Source organism: Nematostella vectensis, chromosome 3, assembly GCF_932526225.1.
Source record: "Nematostella vectensis chromosome 3, jaNemVect1.1, whole genome shotgun sequence".
Classification (NCBI taxonomy): domain Eukaryota; kingdom Metazoa; phylum Cnidaria; class Anthozoa; order Actiniaria; family Edwardsiidae; genus Nematostella; species Nematostella vectensis.
The window spans coordinates 1,629,497-1,640,704 of NC_064036.1; the positions used below are offsets into that span (position 1 = coordinate 1,629,497).

Here is an 11,208-nt window from a genome sequence, read left to right on the forward strand (position 1 = left end):
ATTCCTCATTCATTCTCTAACACCACTTCCCTGCTCTTATCGTCCGTAATGTGCCTAATGTCGGCCGTGTGCATCATGGTCTGTTTTTGTCCGGTGTGTGTCCAATGTGTGGACTGTGTATTAATTATGTCCATTGTTTGTCCGGTGTGTGTCCAATGTGTGGGCTGTGTATTAATCATGTCCATTGTTTGTCCGGTGTGTGTCCAATGTGTGGGCTGTGTATTAAAAATGTCCATTGTTTGTCCGGTGTGTGTCCAACATGTGGGCTGTGTATTAATCATGTCCATTGTTTGTCCGTTGTGTGTCCGGTGTTTTGGCTGTGTATTAATTAAGTCCATTGTTTGTCCGGTGTGTTAGTCCGTTGTGTCTCCAATGTGTGGGCTGTGTATTAATTATGTCCATTGTTTGTCCGGTGTGTTTGTCCGGTGTGTGTCCAATGTGTGGGCCGTATTGATCATATCCTGTGTGAATTATTTTCTTTGCTTGCTCGTGAAGGTTCAATGTTTGTCCGTTGTTCGTCGGGTATCGGTTGAGTAAGTCTCCATTTTTCGTTCAAAGCTGCATGCTTTCTTTTTACTTACCTATTTTATTATCAAACGTATCAGCGCCTCCGATATCTCCGGGAGGCGTCGCAGTCCTCCTATGACATCTTTGGTCAAAGCCGAAGGTGGTATTTTAAAAACCTCATCTATATGAAGCTCAAACAAGAAGCTTCCAAGGCTATTGACGTCATTGCTTTGCCACTTAGAAATCTACAAAGACGACAAAGCATTATCAGACATAGCAAGCAAAACTTTTGGTGGTCGTTGTTATGGCCGCCCTGTATTTTTACATTATCTCCCATCTGCTTGCTATGCGTTCATACTTCGCCGCTTACTTCTAAACTTTTTTTAAAATAAATTTTTATTATCAACACTGATAATACACATTATACAAACAATACTGCACTATTTCCCTATACAACATACCCCTCAAACTAAACGGAAAAAAAGAAAAACTAAATTTTAATACAGAGAAAATAAAAAAAAATAAAAAACAGAGACAAAAACCGAACAACGAAAGTCACCGTTAGAGAGAATGGACAAAGGGAAGGATTGGGCCCCATTTCTTATAATGAAACTCTAATTTATCATTTTCAGATGCTATTGTTTTTTCTATTTGGAAAACTACTTTCACCCTTTTCTTGAAGCAATCTCGATATGGTTTTGTTTTGTTCAATTTACTTTCAGATGTGATATTTAGCTAGGATCAAAAGGTGGTTGATCAGCAAAGAGTTCTCAAATACCGCTAAAGCCCCAAGGATTACGTCTACTTCTTTTAAAAGAGGAAGATGTATATTGAGGCTTGATAACCAAGCTTGGAAAGATTGCCAGAAACTTTGCACTTCGTTTCAGGAAAAGAAAAAGTGCTCCAAGCTCAACATCCGACGGAAAAAGGAACAAAGAGGCGATGTTTCCTCACCAATTTTAATTCTAGACTTAGCTTTGATAGAATTAATCCATGGTAGGTCGAATGTGTTTTCTACTTCATTTGAGCGACTTAAAATGCCCTTTTCCATAATTTCAAACTTTGGTGCTGGCCCGTGCGCTATCTAATAACAAGTTTTTTTTTTCACAGAAAACGTAAATAGAAAATATACAGTTGATTTTGTACTGGATTGAATTTATATTTATAGACCCATAAAGTCTGAGTGAAGCCTTAAAGGGGGGGGGGGGTGAATAGATGTACGATATTTTTAGATCCGCATGTTTTGACAGATAAACAATGGCATCGATTGAAATTCATTTAAAATCCGAAATTGGACCGTCAAAGCAGTCAAAATCCGAAATCCGCACCCAAATTGTCGACAGATCCGTGATCCGCCGTATTTCCAAAATCCGCCAATCCGCTGAATAATCATCAAAATCCGTAATCCGTAAGCATTTCGGGGCTTTATCTTTGATAAAGAAAATATTGAGGGCTTTGCCACAGACATTACATTCCATATTTGAAAGTCCGCCTCAAGCATATTTTTCATTCTTTTGTCGCCCTAGAACCGTGTACGTCGAGAATTTCCACGTAAACTTGCATGTATTCGTGTTTTCTACAATTTTTTAGGCTGCTATTTTGAAACAGGTCCAGGCCCTAGCGTTTTTAGAACATCACAGGTCTCCCGCGCTCAAGCCCGAGGCACTTTTAGACCACTTGCTATTGCTATTGAGCATACTTACGTCCTTGTTTTCTATCAAACCGTTGGCGATAGCTTTTCTCTGGAATTAATACAAAAAAGAATTAGATCAAAGCCTACTGCTTAAAAAGAAGCGTAAGAATACAAGGACAGTGCTCCACCGGAAGAAAACAAAAGGCACCTGTTCTGGGGTTGCGTCTTTGTAGATGTTTCTGATATTACGTCTCTCCGACAGGGTAAGCCTGGCCAAGTTTAAAGATTTCAGCTCACGAAGAGTCATTGCAGGAATGAGTTGCACCATGCGTACGACGTCTTCTTTCGTCCAGTTCGCAGGGCCGCCTTTCCTTTCAGTGATTTTTTTAAACAATCGTCTTTTCTGTAATGTTACAGAACAGAGAGCATCGTTAAATCGAAAGGGAGACTTGCCCTTAGCCTAGTTCTGGGCTTTTTTTAGTTTTATATTTTCCCATTATTCATATAAGACTATTGGCTGCTATCAATAGACCCCGCTACCTCGGACTTCCGTTAGCCCGAACTGATTTTCATCTCCGTTCAAAGTTCAAGCTCTGGCGAGGTAATTTACTTCTTTGTCTTTCTATTTTTCAAGTAGTTTTGTGATGTCCGTCCTGTCTAGTGATTGTCATGGCTTTGTGACTACCTTTCCTCTGCGTATCTTGGAAAGATCCATGTTGGGCAAAACGTTCAGCAAGACGATAGGGTCGAGACGGTCGATGCCCTCATCGGAAAGACACCCCGTCAACCCTCCCAACCTGAGACAAGTGAAAAAACACATTTATACAAATTTCGTGAAATCATCTGTAACAATAGGCAATATAACCGGCCCTTGCCCTTTCCCAGTATTTTGTTTTATAATCTTTATCATTCATGATTTTTCTTGATTACGAGTAAACGTACTTATTTATCTTCTCTTCCGTCCATGTTGTGTCTTGTAGCTTTCGGCACACTTTCTTCATCTGGTCCTTGTTTAATATGTTTCTACCCAGTGACTCAATGGAATCAAGAATCTGTCCAAAACGAATGTAATCACCGAACAAGCTGCAGACATATTTCAACAGAAAATCTCAAGGCTTGAGAATTTTTGGGGGGAGGGATGGGGTATATTTATTTTTTGAGGGAGGGGTGGGGTATACCCCCGAAGGGGCTCTCAAGCTAAAGCAAAATGGCTTTCCTGCTATTATTGAATCAATCAGCAGACGTTTGCCGTTCAGAAAGCTCTCGCGCACAATAAAGATCTCACATGCGTGTTGGATAAGTGGCGCTACAAAAAATAGAAAAATAGGCAAATTGTGATTTTCTATTAAGGATATCGCTAAAAAGCTGGAGATTTGGTGCTCCGCGCGGGAGAGCGGGAGAAGATGTCCAAAATGAGGGAGAGTTGGCAAGTATGCTTAAGAAGGAGGATTTAGCCGGCCATTTTCATAAATTGCGCTGTCGCCGAGTAGAATTGGATTATAGGCACATGGACAGGCCGCTGGGCTTAAGACACGTACTGCGGGCTCACAGAAACGAACTCGAAATCGAGCCTAATGAACAGGTCGACGTCGGAATCAATCAGGTTTGGCACTCCAGAACCAGAGCAGGCCTCAGAGTATTTTTTTAATATCGGGGGAGGAAGGGGGGTGCCTCAGTACCCCATCCCCTGTCCCTGAGACACTTTCTAAACGTACAGCTGTCTAAGCATCGCTGCAACAGTCGCGCAACATGTCTCCGATGACGTCATCAGGGCTAAAAAATGCTAGTTTGAAGGAGTAATTTAGAATATCGAATATTTGACATTCTTCTAAGAGCCTATAAAATCTATGGTAATCTCGATGTCTTTAGGGCTACTTGCGGATCTGTAGCAATGACGTGGAGCTAGTTTTGCCCTTCGACAAAACGATAACTGGCGCTTTTGGCGAGAGACCTTTATTACTCACCAAAGAACCCGGGATATTATCCAGTTCTTTCGTCTGCAGACATCCGGGAAACATTCTAAGAGCTTGACGATACCATTCACTAGGGCTACCATAGTAATGCCTGGCTCCGGAACACATTGCTTTCATTTGGCCGGCAGACGGTGTATGATCTCTTTCGATTTTTGATTTTCTGTCACACGGAAAGAATAGCGTTTAGTTAACTTAACCATTTCTAGTGAATTACTTAAGAACCCCACCCTGCGTTTTTCTGTGGGTATGTACGCCACTGCGAACTAATTCTAAAGAGTGGTAAAACTTTAAAAAAAAATTGCATTGACTTGATGATGTCGTGATTTGGGCCCCATTTGAGCAAGTTTGACCTCCTCTCTGTCCAGATAATCCTTCATCCTCCAAATTTGTAAACTGTCTAGACGAAAATTTGTCCACTTAAAAAGGATTCAATACCCAATTTATCTATTTGCAGATGGCGGGAAAAGGGGGTCAGGGAAAGGGTTGGGGATGTTCACCCTGCCATATTTAAATTCCCCCCTCAGCTCTAGCTAGCTCTTCTTAGATCACTAGTACGTAGTTTAGACGTAGTATAGACGAATAACTAATGACAGTTACTACTAACACACTCAGGAGGTTCGGCAGACTGGTTTTTACAAGCCGTAGCAGCAATTTAGGCGATAGCCCGCCTAAACACTGAAACAATAAAACACCAAATGTTAGACGGGAAACTCTATAGTGGTAATAAAAAAATCTGTCGTAAAACAAGACTTCCGCCCCCCACTTAGCAACTCCTGGCTAACGCGCCTTGTTTTACTGGTCAAGGAACTTGTTTTACTGTTCTAGGAACTGGTTTTACTGTTCTAGGTACTGGTTTTACTGTTCTAGGAACTTGTTTTACTGTTCTAGGAACTGGTTTTACTGTTCTAGGTACTGGTTTTACTGTTCTAGGAACTTGTTTTACTGGTCAAGGAACTTGTTTTACTGTTCTAGGAACTGGTTTTACTGTTCTAGGAACTGGTTTTACTGTTCTAGGAACTGGTTTTACTGTTCTAGGAACTGGTTTTACTGTTCTAGGAACTGGTTTTACTGTTCTAGGTACTAGGTGATACTTTATAGAGCCCTTGGCAGCCACACACATTGTTGTATGTAACCGCCTAATAGTAAACTCTTATGCGCATACCGAATTCTATTGACTATACTGCAAAGTTTCTCCAAATAAGACGATGAGATTTCTGGTAATTCGCTAGAATGACAAAATGGTGGCTGCAGAGACTCCCTAATAGATTTATTGGTACATTCCATGAAAAATAGGTAGTTTCTTATATAATCACTTATAGATAATGCTCAGCTCGATCGGGAGTATTTTTACCACAAAAATTATATTGTACACATAGTAGCTATCAGAACAGTGGCCAATTGCTGTTTCTCAATACCGTTTCAACTTCTGTTATATCCTGTTGGGTCCAGTTAACCAAAGACTTTTCTTCCATCTTTCGAAGAACGATGACTTCCTTAAGTCTATCGCGGATTCCTCTATTCAAATGCTGTGGTGAAAATATTAGGTCTAATCATTGGTGGACAAAGATTTAGAGGCAAAGCAACACGGGCCGATCATTACATATAGCCGTAGCAGGAATGGAATTATTGTGGGGGGGGGGGGGGGGGGTGGCACGATACAGAAACACTAAAAAATATATATTTGGGGGGCACACAAACCCCTACTGGTGATATCCTTACATTTTTTAAAAATACTGGGGGGAGGGGGACATACCCCAGTGTCCCACCTCCCCCCAGTACGTCCTTCTAGAAATTGCCCTCCTAAGTCTCTATTATTATCAGCACCACCACCACCACAAAATGGGAACAATAAATATCTTACTTATTGTTACATGGTTCTGTGCGTGACAAATCGTATAAACCACATAGATGGTACTCTGCCTGACCTTTGTCTGTTTGTCTCATTAAGAAATGCTCGAAATTTGTCTGCTGGCAATTTGGACAAATAGCTTCCCATTTCTCTCTTTGTTGCGACGTGGCACATTCTTTGGCTCACTGCGCGGGCCTGCTCGACATTCAATCCCGAAATTTGAGTTCTCTGTTAAATAAAAACAAAATAACTTACTTTAGATAAAGTTTAGTTTTAGACAAAAAGCGATATAAAGGCCCTTACCCAAGATTTTTCTTGGGGGTGGGAAATCAGAAAAAAAGGACCTGATTTTTCCGGGGCCGGGGAGTAGGCCTTTCCAGTTTGTGCTCGGCATTATTTTAGCGTAATTTGGGTTTAGGAGCACTATTTTGATCAGAGAGCACTTTTTGGGTAAACAAGTCAACTTCTAGCTATTTAAACCAAAATTACTAGATTTTGTTGTCTTATATAGACATTTCTAGTTTCCTTAACTACAAATACTATTATCTCAACTAGGCTAAGACTGTAAGACTGGTGATTTCGACATTTTAATGGGTAGCCTGTGCTTTGGTAACCACAAATATTGGGTAGTCTGTTGAGTTCATTACAATTATAGAATGCCTTATCTAGAAGATCTGTTTGCCATGTTTTCCTGTTTTACATTTATTGTAATTATTTATCGTAAGGAGATTGTTTTAATTAAGGTCTGTTATCAGGTTTGACATTGACATTGGTGATGTTTTTCAGTAGTATGCAAATAACAAAGGTAAAAAAACACAAAAGAGAACAAAGTCATTTATAATACATTTAGCTGTTATACACTAAAGTGTGATTTACCCTTTCATGGACAACAATATCAGATACTCTAATGCATGTATTTAATAAAAGCAATATTCTTTCTTTTATTCTAATTTTAAATAAAACACAACTTATCTCTAAATTGTTTTAAAAATATACGGTAATTTTCTTTTCGCCAATGAGCACTATTTGAGCACTATTTTGATTTTGGAGCACTTTTTAAGCACTTTTTAGGTGTTTTTGGGAGCACTTTTCTGGCTTTTTGGGAGCACTATCTGGAAACGCCTACCGGGGAGAGGGGGGGTTTTCTGCAGTATCTCCACGGGGCGTTTATTATCGGATTTGGCTTTACCCTTTCATGGACAACAATATCAGATACTCTAATGCATGTATTTAATAAAAGCAATATTCTTTCTTTTATTCTAATTTTAAATAAAACACAACTTATCTCTAAATTGTTTTAAAAATATACGGTAATTTTCTTTTCGCCAATGAGCACTATTTGAGCACTATTTTGATTTTGGAGCACTTTTTAAGCACTTTTTAGGTGTTTTTGGGAGCACTTTTCTGGCTTTTTGGGAGCACTATCTGGAAACGCCTACCGGGGAGAGGGGGGGTTTTCTGCAGTATCTCCACGGGGCGTTTATTATCGGATTTGGCTTCAAAAAAGTTTGCTTTTTAGGATAATGACATACCAGAGTGATCCTATGCCTATTTTTTTTTATCTAATTCGCTCATACTTTATTGTTTTGCCTACAAATTGCACGTCTATTGCGAACTGGAATGGAGACAGAAGTGGAACTAGACACTAGAAGCTTGACGAGGCGGCTAAGATATTATTACTGTAAATCTCAAGCTTTGAGCAATAGTAATCTCCTACACACAGTTGTTCTTACCTCTATCACGCAACGCGCACTGGTCTTTAAGTGAAAAATTACGGTTAACCGTAATAACGATACCGAAAAACGCCTTTTGTTATCCGTTTTAACGTATAAAACGCCTACTTTTTAGCCGTCGCCCTCTTCTAAATGATCTTGCATAAAAAAAATGTATTATCGTATGTCTACCATACAGGCAGACTGGTGTGACCGGGTGGTATTTTGGGTTATTTTAGATTTTGCAAAGATTTTAAGTAAGCGATTTTTGGATTGCGATTATAATTGTTTTACGTATTTTACGGATTGTTTCTCAAACGTGATTCTAATTCGATCCGTGCAAGTTTAGGCATTTACTTTCAACACGTTTCGAATTCCTTTAGATTAGTATCAATAACTTGATAGTGCTAATTGAATCAAGTAAGCGTCCTTTTACCATTTCCCAGGAAGATTAGTTTCTAAATTTGACAGGACAATGGACGCTGAGTAATTTGAACGGTAGTAAATGTTAGCGTCCCTAGAAAAATGCGCGTCCCCAAGCGAGTTTAAAAGCGGCTGTTTTTACAGTATCTGTTAGTTTTTTTTTTTAGTTTAGTACCGTTGAGCAAAGGAGACGCATTGCTTGCGCGGCGTGATGCGGGAGCGAGATATGCAGTTGCTCAGGGAAGACAGTCAGCAGAGATAAGCTACAAGCTTAGAGCGCTGTCCGTACGGGCCTGTCATGCCAGTTGTGTTCAGTTTGATTTACCGGTTGTAAGTACTTTGTTTTTAAAACTAGCCTTTGGCTTAGGTCACCTTTTCTCCGTTTTTTAACTATGTTTGTTATCACTTAAAATTTATCATTTAATTTGTTAATAAATCCTTATAAGTCCATGCCTTGCATCATGTATTCGTTCTCACGTTGCCTTTCGCTCGATCGTTTTCGTTTCATTCCATTTATTTTTACCTACTTTTTGGCTGGTGTCAGAACCTGATAGTTTTGCCTTCAGTATTGCATTTGTTTCTACATTTTTCGTAACCGCACGGTAAATGTCAAGTTCCGACGGTTACACTTGCAAACGGCAACAAAAACATGTATGATCATGTCCACCATACAGGCGGACTGGCACACGGCAACAAAAACATGAGTGTACCTTCCGCGCCTACTTAAATTCGAAATTTAAACAAATTGCGAACTTAAAGACTCGCAAAAAATAAAGTCCGTGAACTTTTATGTTGGTTTTGTTTCAAAATACTGGTCCTGTTTCAATATACTTGTCCTGTTTCAATACACTGGTCCTGTTTCAATACACTGGTCCTGTTTCAATATACTGGTCCTGTTTCAATATACTGGTCCTGTTTCAATATACTGGTCCTGTTTAAATACACTGCTTTTGTTTCAATACACTGGTCCTGTTTCTATATACTTGTCCTGTTTCAATACACTGGTCCTGTTTCAATACACTGGTCCTGTTTCAATATACTGGTCCTGTTTCAATATACTGGTCCTGTTTCAATATACTGGTCCTGTTTAAATACACTGCTTTTGTTTCAATACACTGGTCCTGTTTCTATATACTTGTCCTGTTTCAATACACTGGTCCTGTTTCAATACACTGGTCCTGTTTCAATATACTGGTCCTGTTTCAATATACTGGTCCTGTTTCAATATACTGGTCCTGTTTCAATACACTGGTCCTGTTTCAATAAACTGGTCCTGTTTCAATATACTGGTCCTGTTTCACTTGTTGGTTACTTCATTTTTTTGTTTTTGTTTAAACGAAAAAATAAAGTAATATGAACCTAAAATTTGCGAAAGTAAATACCTAAGGCTATAACTGACCTATAATAAACTATAATTTCGCGATCGCGAAATTAAAGACCCGCGAAATTTGTTAAGAGAATTTTCGCAAAAAAATAAAGAAGAATAATGTAGGTTATTGTCGAGGGTCGAGTGTAGAGTGTCGAGGGTTAAAATGTTGAATGTCGAGGGTAGAATGTCTAGAAAAAACGATGACGGTTATGAACGCATTGCATGTAATTCAGTTAATAACACTTGAGTCTGTTACGCCATTTTGTTAATGAATATACTAAACGGACGTAGGCGGAATATAACGTGGTACGATGATAATTTTTGATACGAGTGTAAATATCAGATGAATCCTAAGGCAACCAGTAAGTATTTTGTAAATATTGCAGCTGTTACTATGGGATACAACGCAATATTTTTTTCTCTTACCGTCAGGTTCGCCAGGAAGTCAGCAGAAGCTCGCCCAAACCATAAGGGGTCAATGGCATATCCGTTGTTAAAAGCATTTCTGATCCTGTACAGCAAGAAAATATCCCCAATTAGGTGACTGAGTGAAAGCAATAAACAGAAAAGAAATGTGGAATTTCTTCGATTTCTTTTTCTCACCTTGATTTGGATTTTTCTGTGATTTCTAGAAAATAAAAATAGAATTACCTTATATTTATGTTTTTTGCTTCGGTTGATGGTTTTATGTAGTCAAATGCTGCTCGTGGGATTAATAGCCGCATGCGATTGCAAATAAGCAAATTCTATGCAAACAAACAAAACACCGCTTACCTGACATCCTTGCACAAGCCAAACCTAGAAAAACACAAACGATATGTCATTATAACTATGAGACCAGAAACATGAGGGCTTATTCAATGTTTAATAATTGTTAAAAGAATTATAACAAGGTAGAAATCTTTGGGGATCTGATTCAAGAAAAGGCGACGACAATTAGGTAGCTATATGCATGGGCGCCCCCCACCCCCTCCCCTGGCCGCAGAAAAGGACATCTTGATGATAGCCCCTTCCAAAGGTAGCGATAGTTGTGTAGTTGTTGCAGTGTGTGGTTAGCATTTCTGCATAACACGCAGAAAGTCATCCCCAGTCCAAACACGGATTCCGATTTTAAAGCTTTGTGATTAGGGCAGGTGCAAAAACCAACTTCCAGCGCAACAAATTTTATCCGGTCATCTCTACTCGACAGCGAGTTTCAATTTAAAAATCCTGCTAAAAGTTTTATCTCGCAAATACTAATAAAAGTTAGTAGAGTGTATCGCCACCAACAAATATGAATAAAATTCTTTTTCAATTTTTAAAAATAGGAAAGTAGAAATACGGAAGAATTTCGGGCACTTTAAGTGTTTGGATTATTTTAGCGCTAGACTTACATTACCCATAGAGCGTTTACCTTGGAGTCCAAGAAAAATGGCCAAACACCGCAAAGCTGCCTTCATTTTCGCTCAGGTCTGTCTTACAAGCGCCAGAGCCCAAATGACACCAAACCTACAACTCGTGACGTTGCTTTTAACAAAGTCCGTGAATTGGAAACATGTCTATTGGTTCGCGTTATAATTTTTGTTGGGTGTGGACAAAAGAACGCACAGTGTGACTGTTTTGCTTTGTTGTTGTTACTATAGACGCCAAATAAATAGTTATAGCCTTAGAGAAGCCAAAATCATGCAATTCATAACGTGAATGTTATGTATGAAAATTCCTTCAGCCTGCATAGAGAGATATGTCACATGATTTTGAAAGTC

General features: G+C 39.2%; 1 protein-coding gene across 1 annotated transcript; it reads right to left on the reverse strand.

Moving 5' to 3' along the window:
* Positions 1-478: 478 nt before the first annotated feature.
* Positions 479-11,007, reverse strand: LOC125561231. Its single transcript, XM_048725053.1, has 13 exons — positions 10,860-11,007; positions 10,241-10,264; positions 10,070-10,094; positions 9,893-9,977; positions 6,048-6,190; positions 5,529-5,640; positions 4,718-4,788; positions 4,105-4,273; positions 3,083-3,192; positions 2,826-2,937; positions 2,349-2,543; positions 2,211-2,249; positions 479-752 (listed from the first exon to the last, which is right to left on the reverse strand). Exons 1-13 carry the CDS (start codon positions 10,903-10,905, stop codon positions 582-584), a joined length of 1,302 nt encoding a protein of 433 aa, XP_048581010.1. The 5' UTR covers positions 10,906-11,007; the 3' UTR covers positions 479-581.
* Positions 11,008-11,208: the final 201 nt, after the last annotated feature.